Here is a 15912-nt window from a genome sequence, read left to right on the forward strand (position 1 = left end):
GTATCCGAGACGAATGGAGCTCCACTTGGCTTTTAACCGCAGGGGGTTTGCACAGCGTAGCTCCAGCCTCCAGGCGCTTAGCGCCGTGTGATGGACCCTTTCATGGTTTCTGGCTTCGAACCGTCCAACATAGCGCGAAACGACGACGATGGCGCACCCAGCAGTGCCGTCATTGGCCTTAAGCCGTCAGTTTCAGGGAAAGAAGCGCCCTTTGTTTGGGCGCCGTGACTGTGAGTCTGTGACTGTAGCCCCCCTCCATCGGCCTAACCCGTGGGCCAACCGACCAAGGTACTTGGCACTATTTTTGGGTGCAAGGCCCGCGACACGAGCGTTGTGAACGAGGTTACGTGCTCATCACTATTATAGTACGTACGTATACGTACGCACGCAAACTCGGCGAGAAGGTGAGGCCAACGCTCTTCTGTGTGAGCAGGCGAGGACGCTGTCAGCTTGGCCAGCACCGACATATGTTTCACGAGAAGAGGCCTTGGGCCACCCTTCGCCTACAACTGGAACCTGGCCCAAAGACATTGCTCTAAAGGGGGATACAAGATTCCCCATGTTGCCGAAAAGCGTACGGACGTGTATGTGATATTAATGAGGACAGATTGGCAGTGACCCTAGATCGCAGCCTTCAAAGTGACATGAAGGTGGCAGTTGGAGACCTCGATATATTCGACTTTGCTCGCGATGCGGAATGAGGTCTGCGCAGATACCGCGGACGAGGCAAATTCTCGCAAACAGAACACAGTCTCGAGCCGTCGCATGCGTGCTACTTTGGACATCACACGAGCTTGGCAGCCTGTGCGAACTCGCTTCAAGCTCGAGGTCCATGCCGATGAGTCGATGTTTATCACGCGCAGCCGTCAACCCCACCATCAGACACCCGGCTTATCGATAAGCACAAGCGGCCCCAAACTTCTCGACGTGAACTCGGAATTCACACCTTGGACAGTCACTTCGAATCCTACAACACATCGAACGACGGTCGACGAGAACATGTAACATTTGCCTGTCTCGGCATGCTTCAAGGTATCGCTAGGAGAGCAATGGCTGCCGAGTTAAAGAAGGTTCCCATCCCCAGCCGGGGAGTCGACTATCGAGGCGGCAAAGTCGTCCTTGCGCCCATGGTGCGCTCGGGTGAACTGCCTACGCGACTGCTCTCGCTGAAGTACGGGGCAGACTTGGTCTGGGGTGAGCACTCTGGTAGACTCCGTCAGACGTTTCTTGGATATTGACAATCGCCACAGGCCCCGAAGTCGTTGACAGAGCAATCATTGGCGCCACCCGGCGCGTCGTGGAAAAGTCTAAAATCGTCGAGTGGGTTCACAATGCAAACGCTGAGAACCAAAGCCACCCAGGGGAGCGCATCATCTTTCGCACATCGGAAAAGGAAGCAGGGAAGATGGTGTTCCAGGTGGGCACTGCCGATCCAGAGCTCGCGGTGAAAGCGGCGCAACTCGTGGCGGCAGACGTGAACGAGATCGGAGTGAACGCCGGCTGTCCCAAGCCCTTCTCAACCAAGGGAGGCATGGGAGCTGCGCTGTTACAGACTCCGGACAAGCTCTGTTCGATATTGAGAGCTCTCGTCGAGAACGTCGGCTCCAAGCACGACATCAGCATCAGCGTCAAAATTAGGATACTGGATACTGCAGCGCAGACGGAAGCGCTGGTCAGGCAACTGTGTGCGACGGGCATCACCGGTCTGACCGTGCACTGTCGCACTACACCTATGCGGCCGCGAGAGAGGGCGATTCGAGGACAGCTGCGCATGGTCGCTGATGTGTGCCACGAGGCCGGCGTGGCGTGCTTGATGAATGGCGACGTGGCGAACAAAGATCAGGGTATCCAGCTTGCCGCTGAATTCGGGGCGGATGGCGCCATGATCGCCACAGCGGCGGAGAAAAATCCCAGCTGCTTTCGAACCCAGGCCGAGGGCGGGCTGCTTCCCTGGAAAGAGGTCGTTGAGGACTATCTAAGAATCTGCATGGAGGTGGACAACCGCTTTGCAAACACCAAGTTTCTACTCACGCAGATGGTCGTCGGCAAAGACCCTGCGTACCAGAAAATGCATTCGGCCAAGAGCTACCAAGCGCTATGCGAGGCTTTCGGGTTCGACCACCTCGTGGAGCAGGCCAAGGAAGTGGACAAGATCGCTATTTGCCAACCTCAGCCACAACAAAAGAAGAAGCAGAAGCAAAAGGAGTTCAAGGAGGCGCAGATCAACAAGAAGCGTGCCAACGAGAACCCAAGTGGACGGGCAGCTGGCGGCGACATGAGCCGCAACTCCCAGCGCGAGCCACTCTCTGCTCGTGGCGCCTCGACCTCGAAACAGACTGAGACTGCCCCCGTGGCACTTGCTTCGTGAGCCGACTTTACCTCAACATCATGATGATATCGCAGTGGAGTTTTTGGGGATTTATTCGGAGCATGGCTGTGCGATTCCATCGCACCTGATTACTTATACATGGGGAGCATACCCTCCCCAATACATAGACACATAGAGAGTCAATATCATGAGATTTTGGAACGATCTGAGACTTTCATGCTCAGGCCCAGTCGTCAATCGTACGGTAGCGGTCGCTCAGATGTCAATACAAAAGAACATGTCTAGGAATCTATGTGATGGTACAGTGCCATTTTGTACGCCCGCTATTTCCCTTGCTTGACCCAGCCCTCGACTATTTCTCGTGCATCGGTGACCTTCTCGTCGACGTACCGTGCGCCCAGGTCCTTGTGCACCTTGGCGAAGCTGCCCGACTTTTGCAGGATCTCGCGCGCGCGCAGGTGCGCGTCGGCCACGGCCGGGACCTTTTGCTCGTACTTCCACGTGAGATCCGCCACGTTGCGCATCGTCACTGGCAGCACCGTCCATCCCGCCCCAACGCCCATTGCCAAGGGGACGGTTGCTCGCAGCACAATGTTGCGGTTTCGTGTGACGATGCTGCCGGCCATGGCCGCCACGAGGACGTAGATGGCCCCGGGCATCAGCTTCTCGCCGGTCTCGCGACCCGGCGCCAGAGAGGCTAGCGTGCTTGTGAAGGATTGCTCGAGGTCGAAGGCAGAGTCCATGGTCTCGTTGAGCTTGGCTTCGGTCGCGGCGACGGCACGGTACAGAGCAAGGCGTGCGTGTCCAATCTGGACGGCGAGACGGTCCGTAGGTGTTGGGCCATGAGGCCTAGGCTGGTCCGCATCGATAGGTGTAGGAATAGGTGCCGAAGGCTGGGTGACTGGAGGAGACAGAGGTGCGGGATTAGCCGAAGGCAGATCGAGGTCGTCGTAGATGGACTTTTTCTACAAAAGAATTAGCACGGAAGCTAACCCGTGATACACAGTTCGTTACGAACCTTGTGGTCCTGGGGTCCTTCGGCTAGGACGGTGGCAGGCGTCAAGGCCATGCCACCAAGGGCCATGGTCGCCAAAGCGCGCTGCGGATTCAGTCAGCTGCCGACTCTTTCATTTCTGGAAACGGGGCTCTTACGCGCTGCAGCAAGACTCTCGCAGCCATCCTGGGAGCAATTGGCGTGGTATCGAATTGGGGTCGAGCTCTGGCACGATCTTCAAGTGAAGCGTCAGGGCGGCATCATATTCTCAGTCGTTGCGCAGCCGGGGAATCCTCGGCGGTCAATCCCGATCGGGGCCTGTCTTAGGTACGTACCTGCTTAGCCGATGTTATCGGCTTTCCTTATCGGGCTTGGGACTAGTAGTCTGGGCGCCAGTTTCCGGGGTCGCCTTCAGGGGAGGAAGGCGCGCTACAGCCTCTGAGCCTCCAATGCCGCAAAACTCCGAGGGCGGCGACATGGAAAATCTGGGCCTACATGTACCTGCCACGGACGAAGGGCACATGTAATTCGCTTGGCTATTTTCTCCTCCTTTGATTCATCTTGTCTGCACATATACGCCATCGCGACGATCGCCTTATTCTGTGTGGCGCTTGGTTCACGCTACGCTTCGCTCGTTCGACCACCAGGCAATATCCTCGGCTCCCTCCATGCGCCGCAACGTCTCTAGATCTCGACCATGATAAATGCAGCAGGCCGTCGCCGCGGCTTTCGAGTCTGCTCACGCTGTGTCCATCAGACCCTTGCATCGCAACCCAAACGATGGCAATCGTCCCATGCAGCGACTGCTGCCAAAGCAAGCCAACCAGTCGATCACGCGAGCAGCACCCACCACGACGATGCCGTTCTTCGTAACCTGTTCGATGCGCCGGCCGGTCGCTCGTTTCCCGATCTCGGTCTGAAGAAGAACCATGGTCTCTTCAAGAATCGGTACTTGACTAGTCCCGACGGATTTCTGCTGTTTGCGCAAAAGAACCTCGAAAGAGCCACGAGAATAGTGCAAAGAGTGCTAAAGGCATCGACTGTTCGCGAATACCAGAGCATCGTCAGGGACCTGGACAGATTGAGCGACCTGCTATGCCGGGTGCTGGACTTGTCAGATTTTGTGCGTATGTCGCACCCGGACTCGCGATTCCAGGACGCGGCAACCGGCGCATGGTCAATGGTGTACCAGTACATGAACGAGCTCAACACGATGACTGGGCTGAGTGACCAGCTCTCGCAGGCTCTCTCCAGACCAGAGGTGACGGATGCCTGGTCAGAAGAAGAGAAGACGGTGGCCGACCTGCTGAAGCTCGACTTTATGAAATCGGCCGTCAACCTCCCCAAGAGGTCACGCGACCGCTTCGTCGAGCTCTCATCGCGCATCAGTGAGACTGGGTCTGCGTTTGTGGGAGGCATGGCACCCGAGAGGCGAGAGGTGACGCTTCCCTCCCACAGGTTCTACGGCCTGTACCCAAGTCTGGCGGCATCGTTAAAGTCGCGATCGCAAATCACAATCCCGACGATGAGCTCCGAGGCCGCAGCGGCGATGCAGAGCGTACACGACGAGGAGACGCGGAAAGAGCTCTACCTCGCCCAGCGCAAGGCTTCCAAGAAGACAATTGGACGACTAGAGTCGCTGCTCAAGCTGAGATCTGAGCTGGCAGCACTGGCCGGATTCCAGAGTCATGGCCACATGGCCCTCAAAGACCGGATGATGGCCAAGTCTCCGTCGTCTGTGATGCAATTTCTGTTAGCCCTGCGGGAGAACAACTCGTCCATCATCGAACGCGAGCTGTTGGAGCTGACCGACAAGAAGCGCGAGAAGTTAGCTGCGCCCGACTCTACGCTGCAAGCATGGGACAGAGACTTTTACATGGAGAAGATTCGTGGCGAGATGCGGTCGCGGGCCAGACAGGACGACCATCTGTCAGCATACTTCTCCGTTGGCACTGTCATGCAGGGTCTCTCGCGACTCTTTGACCGCCTGTACGGCATCCGTTTCATACCACGGGAAACCCTCTCCGGAGAGACCTGGCATTCTGACGTGAAGCGCCTCGATGTCGTATCGGACAAGGGCGAGCAGCTTGCCGTGCTCTACTGCGACCTCTTTTACCGACCTCAGAAGTTTCCTAACCCCGCGCATTTTACGGTGCGGTGTTCGCGCGAGATCCTCACCAGCGAGCTCGAGGAGGCCAGCGAGGATATCGGCGCCGCAGGGCTCCCCTCGTTCGATACGCCTGAGCAGGCCGCCAATGATGGGATGGAGGTGTCGTCAGCCGACGGGACGTTGAAGCAGCTGCCCACCATTGCCCTGGTCTGCGATTTTCCCAAGAACGACAACGCCAAGGAGCCCGCTCTCCTATCATTCTACTCGGTCGAGACGCTCTTCCACGAGATGGGTCACGCCATACACTCCATCTTGGCCCGCACCTCTTTCCAGAACGTCTCGGGCACACGTTGCGCGACCGACTTTGCCGAGCTTCCCTCGACGCTCATGGAGCACTTTGCCGCCGACCCGTCGGTGCTAAACCTCTTTGCTCGTCATTGGAAGACGGACAAGCCGCTGCCGTACCATGTCATTGCGGAGCGCATCCGCCTGGCCAAGCGGTTCGAGGGCATCGACACGGAACACCAGATCCTCCTGGCCATGATTGACCAGGCGTATCACGGCCCTCAAGTGGCCGCGCCCGACTTCAACTCGACCACCGTCTACCACGACATACACGCGCGCTACTCCCACGGACCGCGCGAGCCCCGCGAGACATGCTGGCAGGGCTTCTTTGGGCACCTGCACTCGTACGGCAGCACATACTACTCGTACCTCTTTGACCGTGTGCTAGCGGAGCGCGTGTGGCGTGTTGTCTTTGGTGCGGGTGAGCATGGAGGCGCGGTGAACCGAGAGAACGGGGAGCGACTCAAGGAGAATCTCCTGAAATGGGGCGGCGGCCGCGACCCATGGCGCTGTCTTGCCGAGACGCTGCAGGACGACCGACTGGCTGCGGGCGATGAGCACTCGATGGCGCTGGTGGGCAGCTGGGGGATCAAAGATGTCAGTCGCAAGAATGGATAGATGGCGGTGTGCATTGGTGCTGGGGGGTACCCGGCTGGAGTTTGTCATGGAGTGTACCAACAATACAAGGCATCAGCATAGCGTTGGCGTGAGGGACGCATGATAGACATGGCTATGGATTGCATGTTTCTATATAGTTTATGTTAATTCTCGTGAGATTGCCTTCTGCTTCTCGACGGCTTCACTGGAGGGGCCTCGGGGGCGATCACCACCCCGAACAGTCTCCGATCGGACCTCGTCGGCGGAGTTGACGTTCTCGGATACACAATGCGCGGGTGGTGACGATGTCGTGCAGCGTTGGTTTCAGGATTTGCTGACAGGGACAGGGGCGGCGCCTCAGACACGCTTGAGGCTTCACCGCAGACAAGTCGTGCTTCAAAAAAGACTACTGATCCGAGTGCCTGGAACAGCAAAAAGCAAAAAAAATATAGGAATAGCCCGACGTGGGGGTCGAACCCACAACCTTGAGATGATGTGGACCTCCGCTGATTAGGCGTAAGAGTCTCACGCTCTACCGATTGAGCTAGCCGGGCAGGCTAACTGATTTGTTTTAAGTCATGCGGTTTGTGGTATATATGTATGGCAACAAAGCTCAGGCCTGGCGCAGCCCTGTGGGAGTGTGAGGAGTGCAGCCACTTTCTTGTGTGTAGGGTAGCTAAGGGCACATGGGCCCAATGAGAAGGCTGAGACTCCGTGAGAAGCTCATGAACCATCACACTCCCCAGGTCGGAATCACACTATTACTTGTAGCAACGTTGTCGATACAGGCACGGTGTCATGCAGCGTGCGACCCCTTACATGAGGCGCGCAGCTGCGACAGGGTCCCGCCCGCACCCCGGTCAACATCCTCAAACATGCCAATGCCATGTGGTCCGTGGCGCGCGTCAATCATCGTGTCGTCCCGGTTTGGGCCCTGGGATGGTTGACTTGACAAAGACGGGTTGATGGTATTCATGCGAGACTTGTGACCGATAGTACGCCACCAAAGCTCGAGCTCGCCGGAATGTGGCCAGGTCTTGTCCCAGGCTCCCAGCAGAGGTTGTTCGTCCGCCTTGACCACCTCGCAACATCCTGTAGGCTGTGGCTGTCTGCCCGCGCCATCCGCCATCCCTGTCAAGGATTGGTCACCGTATTGTCCGACGTCGTCGGATGCGCGTCAAGTAGGTAGCTCAGTCTCCAGTCCCTGTCACAGAATCTCACAGACATCCTGACTGCAGTGTATGCTTCAGGTTAGGCGGCCTGGTGCATCATCACCCGAGGGTGCGCACGTTTGCGCATCTCCAAGTTGTGCGCACAGCTAAATAGTTCATCGCTCGATTATTATGATCCTTGTCCTCCTCGTGCGGACTTGCATTCCGGGGGTGTCGACTGATCGATATATGGCCCCGTCGAACGCCGTTCTCACCTCTCATTCCCCTCCTCTCCCTCTTCCTCGCTTCTTCCCTTTTGCTTCCTGTCCCTGATCTGATCACTCATTCCCCTGCTTCCTTCCCTTGGCTCGAGCAAGGCACCGTGGCCCCAAGGGACTGGACTGGACTGACTGGACGATACCTTACGGATACTGCCGATCTCTTTCCGTGAAAGAATCGCAGTGACCGACGACAACGTGCCAACGTGTGAACGCGCGACAGCCTCGCCTTCTTTCGCACGTTTCTGGCTTCGCCGCGCTTTACTGGAGAGATGCAGTGACACGTCGTCTCTTTTTTTTTTTTCTTCTTCATTTTACCAAACAGCCGTCATTCATTCACTTATTTACTGCTTGCTTGCTTGTCGTCACCGCACAACAGGCATGGCCATCAACACAAGGCCTCACTTTTGACCACACTATCATTACCGTAGCACAAGGACTGCCGCCAAGATCTCGAAGAGCTGAGCACACCAGGCTTGCCTTTCTTTTTTTCCCTCCTCAATCTTCAGACGCCATGAAGCGCCACTGGAAACCCTCACCCTCAGCGGACGCTGACCCTCAGGCCAACCTCAGCGGCAGCCGCCGGAAGCAAAACCCTGCACGCGTCAAGTCAGGCTCGATACGTGGTCGTATCTCCGGTCCGATCCCTATTCCAAGCCCAATGGACCCCGACTATCACGAGCAGTACCAGGCGCGAAGTCTGAGCACGGCGGAAATCGTTCACCCCACGCCCATCCGCACGCCACTGACCCCCGAGCCTGATAACTTCTACGGCCCGGACGGTGATGACGGCCCCAAGCGACAAAAGACACCTTCACCACAGTCTCAGCGACAGCAAGATTACTTCAAGGGCGCAACCGCACCCGCTGCCAGCAATGGCGATGATGGCTCGCACCAAGATGCCAGCAGGTCAGGGACCGCAACGGCACCCAGGACGTCAACATTTAGCCCGAACACGCCCTCGAACGCGGGCAGCAAGGATCCAGCACCGCAGAAGAAGTCGGGGTTCCGACATACGGTGGGGAGCATAGGAAGATTGCTCGGCCTGCGGAAGAAGAAACGGACGCACAGCCAGGCTATTGTTCGTACACCGGAGAGTGGACACAAGTCGCATTCCACAATGCGCACGCCGGATTATTCCGAGGTCAGCTTGCGCGGCATTGCCTTTTTTCTTCACCGCGGCTAATCTTTGCACAGAAGAAAGAGGAGGGCCCAGTTCCAGATCTGAGGCCGCACACGGAGCACAAGCGCTCGGCGTCACTGCCGCAGAGCATGGCGCATCACAGCCCACGGCTCGAGGATCGCCCCGACAGCGCTAGGCACTCCCTCAGGCAGGAGTTTAGCTTCTCCCGAAAGTATACGGACGTCTTCAGCAAACCAGTGGGAGGCTATGGAAAGCTAGATGAACCACTGGGACTGTCCCCCCGGCCAGCCAGCGTGCACGGCCGAGGCTTCCGGCAAAAAGAAGCACTTGGACAGGACCCTTGGTACCAAAACACAAACACAGACGACATTGGCAGGGCGATCACGACAAAGGAAACGTATGGCCTGAAACGGCGCTCCAGGAGCCTGTCTGCGTTGGGCACGTCAGGCGACCATGTCGTCGAAGGGCCTCCCCTCAGTGCAGGGTTCTCGTTCCGGCGAGGAAGCGTAGATGCCGATGTCAAGTCGCTGGCGTCGTCCGCACCGCCCAAGCCCGAGTTGCGGGCGGAAGTCGAGGTGGACGAGCAGGGCAACGTGCTGATCGCGGTGCCCGACTCGCCCTTGAAGCCGTTTGACTTTGATGTGGACGCAATGAAGAAGCCACAGGGCCTCAGCATCACGGAGTTTGCCAGCTTCGACCCCAGAATCACGGCTCTGGAGACGCACGTGGAGGAGATGCGGAAGGAGTTGGACACACTGAGATCCGAGCGAGAGGGGGCTGGATCTGACAGCAGGCGAGATACGTTGATATCACCTGGGACGAACCACGAGAACACCAACGGGCACGGGCTTACGTTAAGCTCCTGGTTCTCCAAATCGTCTTCGGATGCGCCAGATCGCGAGTCTGCCATCTACACCCCATCGGCCCGTGATGGCCTGGCCGCCCCGCAGCAGGACGCGAGGCAGAAAGTGGCGGAGGAGCATACTACTGCTAGTCTCCTGCACCGGCTGGAAGCTGAGATACGGGCTCGCCAAGCTCTCGAGGAGAAAGTGGCGAGACTGGAGGCGCAATTCGACATGCTCGTGGCGGCCAGCGGCAATGACCTCGCCGTATCGACGAGGGCAGCAGCAATTGGGAATGCAGGCTAGTGCCCTCATGATCCTGCACGAGTGAGCACGGTCGGCCGACGAGGAAAATCGCAGGATGGCAGATCTGTGATCGCACCTATGCATCTGTGGCCTCTTACAGAGGCACGGCCTTTACGAGAGATCATGGAGGGTTGGGTATGGATTTGAGGGATCGTCTTTTTTGTTGCTTGCCAACTGTTTTTGTAGATATCAGGGTCATTCTAGCGTAGGCGTTCACTTGCCCTCATTGATATCCCAGCGCGGTGTAGATGATGGCACTGAGAAATAATGAAGCGAGTACTTTGCAATGACCGCCACTGTAGTAGTAGTGATTATATTGATGCGACCTAATTCAGGTTCATTCCAGAGCGTCCAGCACACCATGTGTCCATTGACGCAATACCACGGCCGCAGGGCTGGGCAGAGTTGTCGTGGTCCTCAAGGTACCGAGGGGCATATGGGCGTCGCCTCCGCGACGACTTGACGGAGAAAGGTCTAGAGGCTATTTGGAAGACGTGACCAGTCAAGCTGCCCTGTACACGTCCATCTAGCTGTCATCGGCAAGCTAAGAACAGGCCGTGTGCATGAGAAGCTCATCCTCTGCCCAAACACTTCTAATGTCATCCTCATGGCAGCAACTGCCATAGTGTCGCCCTTCGTAGACCGGTGCGATATAATTAGCCTCAGTCCATGCCTGCCGCTCCCTCACACACCCATCTCGAGTGTTGTGACGTCCGGATACCTTAGGTCAGCGTTCTCCTCCAGGAACGCCATCCACTTCTTCAAAAACGTACTACCCCTAATACGAGTCAATAAATTGTTGCTGTCATGATAGACTTCAGGTACCAACGCACCTCTGCACCGTGTCTGAATCCCCAATGACCGTCAGTGATCGTTTGGGCCGAGTCATGGCAACTAGACACCAGTCAACTTCCTATCGCCGTGGGATGGCAACGAGGGCCAACCAACCGTTCAGACGTCTCTTTTCCCCGAGGAACCCTACCTCTCCCTCCGGGTTGCTTCGGACGAGGCTGACAATGACCGCCTCCTTCTCGCGGCCTTGGAAACCGTCCACGCTGCCGAGTTCGATGCCGGGGAAACGTTCCTTTAGGGGTGCCAGTACAGCAAGCTACCACACACCCTCTGTTATTCCTGTCCTGGTCTCACCAACTGGCTCCAACATACCTGGGCATTGTACGGTGTGACCACCGCAATGTCCTCGGCTCGGACACCCGCCGAGGTCAACGCCGCGACGTGCTGCCGCACCAGCGCCGCCTCCATATCATTGCTCTTGCTGTCGCCGTGCAGTGCGCTTTTGCCTTTTCTGGGATTCTCCGGGTCATCTTCCTCCGCCCGCTCGGGGAAATCACCACCCTGCGTGTCGATGAAGATCAGGGGTTCATTGGTGTCCTCCCCATCCTGTACATCATAGTCCAGATCACGCAGGAGCCGCGCCTTGACGGCGTCGGCGGCCATGAGTTTGGACTCGTACAGCTCATCCGAGGGGAACCGCATGATCCGCTCGTGCATGCGGTACTGCGTCGTGAGCATGCGTTTGATCGTGGGGCCGTGCAGGGCCAGCAGGCGGTCAAATAGCGTGGTCTCCAAAGTCATGCCTTGCACCGAGACCTTTGCCTTGCTCTTGTTGTCTTTCGAGTTAAGGGACTTAATGGTCGGCGGGAGCTGGAGGTGATCACCGGCGCAGACGACCTTTTTGGCGGCGAGAAGGGGTACCCAGCACTGGGCCTCGAGAGCCTGGCTTGCCTCGTCAATGATGACCACGTCAAACTGTGCGTTCCGCAGCTGCGAGCCCCCGGCGCCGTGCAGCGTGGCGAGGACGACCTTGCTGCCGCTGACGAGGTTGCTCACGCAGCTCCGCTCGCGGGCGCGGAACTCCTTGCGAAGCTCTTTGAGGTCGCCGTAGATGGCCTTGCGCTCCTTGCCGCTCTTTGTCTTTTTGATGGAGGCCTGCTTGGCGTCCATCTCGGCGCGGACGTCCTTGACGATGGCGCCGGCTTCGGACGTCTGGGTGAGCACGTCCAGGGAGTGGTTCAGGACCGTTGGGAGCAGTCGCGCTGGGTGGCCGAGGCGGAGGATGGGGACTTTGTGGGGGGAGAGTCGCTCGACGATGTTGTCGACGGAGATGTTGGAGGGCCCGCAGACCAGGATGCGCTGGCCCTGCTTGACCATTTGAAGGATCAGCTCGATGAGTGTATGGGTTTTGCCGGTCTGCATGAGTTAGTGACACTTGGTCTCGTTAGGGGAGCAAGATGTGCGTACACCGGGAGGGCCATGGATCAAGGCTACCTCGCGCGAGGCCAGGGCGAACCGAATCGCATCCTTCTGCGACTCGTTGAGCGTCGGGTCCAGCCATGTCACATCGGGGTCCGTCTTCCCATCCGCGGAGACGGGAGATGGACTGGACAGACCGAAGAGAACGCGGATGAAGCTGGTGTACTCTGACTCGCCCATCTTCTCCAGCTTCTCCATCATGAGCTTCATTCTTGACACCTGGTCAGCCACGGCTCCGGCGCATGGGGGCCCCGTCGTACCTCACCGCTTATAAGTGACCTCATCCGCCAACTTGACGATCCACACGCGGCCGCTGAACGAGACGTCCTCCTTGCCCTCGTCCAGGGCGACGCCGACGGCGGTCTTTTGCACGCGCGTCACGACCCCGCGGGCGCCCTTCTTCTCGAGATCCTGGACCTCTCTCTTCTTGGCGCTGCCGGCGGGCTGCTCGGCCACGAGGACAATGTCGCCGGTGCGGATCCCATGCTCGGGCAGGTCCCCCGTCGCGGAGGTGGCGGCATCCGGGCTGAGGTCCAGGACGGTCTTGCCGCCGAGACCGGTGCGCTGCGAGGAGAGCGTCAGGCCGGTGATGGCGAGGCCTGCGCGCTGGAGGGCGGTAGGGCTGTGGTTGGAGATGAGGGAGCTGGTTTCCTGGATCTCGGATTGGAGCTCCTGCTCAAGGAGGGCCAGCTGGGTTCGGGCGAAGGAGGCAACGTCCACGGGTTGCGGAGGTGACATGGTGTGATGGTGAACGTTGGAGGAGGCCAGGCACCATGTTGGCGTTGACATGAAGGAACATGAACAGAGTTGAGTTGGAGTGTTGGAGTGGGTGGTAGCTGGCCAGTGCCCCACTGTTGTACTGTTGAGGTCATGGCATTCACTGCTAGTATTTACAGGTAACATCACGCAACTACGCCAAGGCTCTAGGTTCAGGATGTGTGTTCGTGCTGTTGCTTGTCTGTTGCATTTTTAGATGGTATCCTAAAACTGTCACTCCTCCTTGGGATGGATCACTATAACCACGACCAAACTGAGAACCATGATCGCCAGCGTGACAAGCACCAGCAGCATGACCGTGCCCCGACTCGCGGGAAACTTGCCCTTGATGATCCACTGCTGCCCGAGGAAGAAGCGTCGGTAGCCGAGCAGGAGGATGAGGATGCTGATGCCCAGGAACGCGGCGCCCAGCGGCTTGCCCACCTGCCGAAGGGTGTCCTGGTTGAGTGAGCCCGAGTCGGGGAGCGAGGTGTTGAGGCGGAAGAGCTGCGTGACGGCGATGCCAATGGAGGCAAAGGCTAGCGAGGTGCGCAGCCAGGCGAGAAATGTGCGCTCTAAACCGATGGTGTTAGCTTCATGATGCTGGTCAACGACGACACAGAGGTCGACCACGTACCGAGAGCGAGATGGTCCCGCGCCACGCTGCCCTTGTTCTCGAGCTCGATGGAGCGGAAGGGACGTGTGACCTTGGTCCACCAAGAGGACGACGAGGAGGGCGTCGCCTCCTCGAACGAGCCATGGCTTGGGTCTGCGTCTACAGGGCCATTGGGGTCGGTATCCTCCTCGTTTTGCTGCCGCGATGACCTCGGCCGTCGGTACACGGACTTTCTATGCCCTCCATTTACGTCATTCGTAATCGAAGAGTAGCTGCTCCGATGTGCGCCTTGCGATGGGGGAAGAAACGCCGTCGTCTCGTCGGCCGATGGGGAGGGTTCCTCGAACGAGAGCGTCGTGCCAGATCGTCTGAGGCTTGTGGCGTTGGATGATTCTGGGATCCCGGGCGACGAAGCTGCGTCAGCGGCCATGTCGTCGGCTCGCTGGCGGGCGTTCTCCAGAATCTCGTCCAGGCGGTCGCTGGCCGACTGTCGTCTAGTGTGGTGCAGGCTGGTCGCCGATCGATGGGCGTCGCGCAGGGTCCCGGACTGGCCAGTGGCTGTCAGCGTCCAGTCCTCAATCTTTGCTCATGTGCAGTGCGGAAGGATCGAGGAGGAGGGCATATTCACCCTGCGGGGCGCAGCATTATTGCTGCTGCTGCTACTGCTGCTCGCCATGGTGTCGCGCGCGTGGAAAAAGCAGCGCTGGGCGGATCAATGCGAGGATGGAGGACTGTGACGATGGAGCAAGCGGTGCCCTGTCATCACGCCATCGCCGAGCTCCTCGCGTTACTGGTCAGTGTTGGACACGGCTGCTGCTAGATGCTGCGTAAGTACTTGGGATCGACCAGCAATTAAACTTTGAAGTGAAATGATGGATGATTTGGAAAACGTGTCCATGTGAGGTCAAGGCACAACTCTAACTGAGGAAGAAGACATGGGACTACCTCGTACCTTACATGGACCTTGTGGAAACCCCACCACACCTCTCTCGATATACGTAGCACTGCTCCACGACCACCGAACAAGATCATAATTACTAGCAATATGCCGGATGACACTCACACAATTGAACAGCTCGTCGCAGGGCGTCAAGTCGCCAGAATTCGGAAGAGGCACGCGAGAGCCGCAACACGAGCGTCCGTACGTCGGCACGAGATAGCTGCCCTCAACAGCATCCCTAACATCGACTTGCGTTTCCATGGCCAAGTCTCTGTCGCAAGACGCGAATGCGCCAAAAATCGAGGCCAAGAATGCAATTGTATCTCCGTCGACCCACGACCTAGTCTACTTCGTGGATGGCTCCGCATTGCCTCGTCTAGAGACATCTGCCGCAGCCGTCGTACACATGAATACTACCAAAAGAGGAACGTTTCGGTGGGAGACGACCTCCTTTCTTGTTCGTCAACATGAGGCTGTCTGCGTAGATGAAGCCGAGTTGTCAGCCATGGCCGGCGCCTTGGTCATGGCCGTGTTAAAAGTCAAGGGCCAGCATCAGATGCGCAAGAAACGCGTGGATGCCATCCACCGAGTCCTGATATTCAGCGATTCGCAAGCAGCTCTGCGCCAAGTTCAGCATTGGCAGCATCACGCCCCTTGCCGCAAGGAGCTTGCGAACTGTGCCATCGCTCGCAGGATTGTAGTGAACTCTCGGATTCTCGCGCAGCTCCATGTGCAGGTCACTTTCCACTGGGTCCCCGGCCACGCTCGTGTCATGGGAAACATGCGGGCAGACGCTGCCGCGCGACGCATGGCCAAGGGAAGAAACAGTATGGCGTCTGGTTGTTTCTTTGAAGACCACTACGCACGCGCTCTGAAGTCGAGTTCGAAGAACGATGACATGGTAAGCGCAGCACAGCCAGGGGCAACCACAGCGAGTATCGCAAAGAGCAGGATCTCCATGGCGTTCGATCCGATCCAGCAATGCTATGTCTTCTGCACCGCAACAGTGGGAGAAGGGTTTCGTAGGGAAGCTAGTTCTACTAATTGAAGAATGCTGTATGCCATGCATGGTACAGGTACGCAAGACATGTCAGGCCCCACTCGGGTTTATCGAACATTCTGCACACCCAAATCCGATGGTCATCATTACTCCGTACATGTAGTCCACAACGTAAGCCATTCTCTTGACTATCCATCGCATGCCTATTTCCTAAGACCGCTTCCGTGACGGAA

The 15912-nt window shown here is 57.8% G+C and overlaps 6 protein-coding genes and 1 non-coding gene across 7 annotated transcripts; 4 read left to right on the forward strand and 3 right to left on the reverse strand.

Annotated features, from left to right (window-relative positions):
• Positions 1-1049: 1049 nt before the first annotated feature.
• Positions 1050-2368, forward strand: F5Z01DRAFT_617559 (putative tRNA dihydrouridine synthase; the record flags this gene model as incomplete). The annotated part of the gene is made up of 2 exons (XM_046260981.1): positions 1050-1194; positions 1251-2368. 2 exons carry the CDS (start codon positions 1050-1052, stop codon positions 2366-2368), a joined length of 1263 nt encoding a protein of 420 aa, XP_046120924.1.
• A 178-nt stretch (positions 2369-2546) lies between these two features.
• F5Z01DRAFT_647347 (apolipo protein O-domain-containing protein) lies at positions 2547-3651 on the reverse strand. Its single transcript, XM_046262977.1, has 3 exons — positions 3482-3651; positions 3348-3428; positions 2547-3294 (listed from the first exon to the last, which is right to left on the reverse strand). The coding sequence occupies exons 1-3, from the start codon at positions 3506-3508 to the stop codon at positions 2653-2655; spliced, it is 750 nt and encodes a 249-aa protein (XP_046120925.1). The 5' UTR covers positions 3509-3651; the 3' UTR covers positions 2547-2652.
• Positions 3652-4020: 369 nt separating this feature from the next.
• On the forward strand, positions 4021-6396 carry F5Z01DRAFT_617003 (uncharacterized protein; the record flags this gene model as incomplete). The annotated part of the gene is made up of 1 exon (XM_046260950.1): positions 4021-6396. The coding sequence occupies one exon, from the start codon at positions 4021-4023 to the stop codon at positions 6394-6396; it is 2376 nt and encodes a 791-aa protein (XP_046120926.1).
• A 435-nt stretch (positions 6397-6831) lies between these two features.
• On the reverse strand, positions 6832-6929 carry F5Z01DRAFT_t29. Its single transcript has one exon. It is a non-coding gene; the product is annotated as a tRNA-Lys (tRNA).
• Positions 6930-8318: 1389 nt separating this feature from the next.
• On the forward strand, positions 8319-10096 carry F5Z01DRAFT_633776 (uncharacterized protein; the record flags this gene model as incomplete). The annotated part of the gene is made up of 2 exons (XM_046261984.1): positions 8319-8948; positions 9002-10096. 2 exons carry the CDS (start codon positions 8319-8321, stop codon positions 10094-10096), a joined length of 1725 nt encoding a protein of 574 aa, XP_046120927.1.
• Positions 10097-13274: 3178 nt separating this feature from the next.
• F5Z01DRAFT_647366 (uncharacterized protein) lies at positions 13275-14649 on the reverse strand. The gene is made up of 3 exons (XM_046262978.1): positions 14368-14649; positions 13761-14286; positions 13275-13698 (listed from the first exon to the last, which is right to left on the reverse strand). The coding sequence occupies exons 1-3, from the start codon at positions 14413-14415 to the stop codon at positions 13358-13360; spliced, it is 915 nt and encodes a 304-aa protein (XP_046120928.1). The 5' UTR covers positions 14416-14649; the 3' UTR covers positions 13275-13357.
• A 289-nt stretch (positions 14650-14938) lies between these two features.
• Positions 14939-15727, forward strand: F5Z01DRAFT_633779 (uncharacterized protein; the record flags this gene model as incomplete). The annotated part of the gene is made up of 1 exon (XM_046261985.1): positions 14939-15727. One exon carries the CDS (start codon positions 14939-14941, stop codon positions 15725-15727), a length of 789 nt encoding a protein of 262 aa, XP_046120929.1.
• Between the last annotated feature and the right edge of the window lie 185 nt (positions 15728-15912).

Source organism: Emericellopsis atlantica (genome assembly GCF_019669845.1).
Source record: "Emericellopsis atlantica unplaced genomic scaffold F5Z01scaffold_5, whole genome shotgun sequence".
NCBI classification, from domain to species: domain Eukaryota; kingdom Fungi; phylum Ascomycota; class Sordariomycetes; order Hypocreales; family Bionectriaceae; genus Emericellopsis; species Emericellopsis atlantica.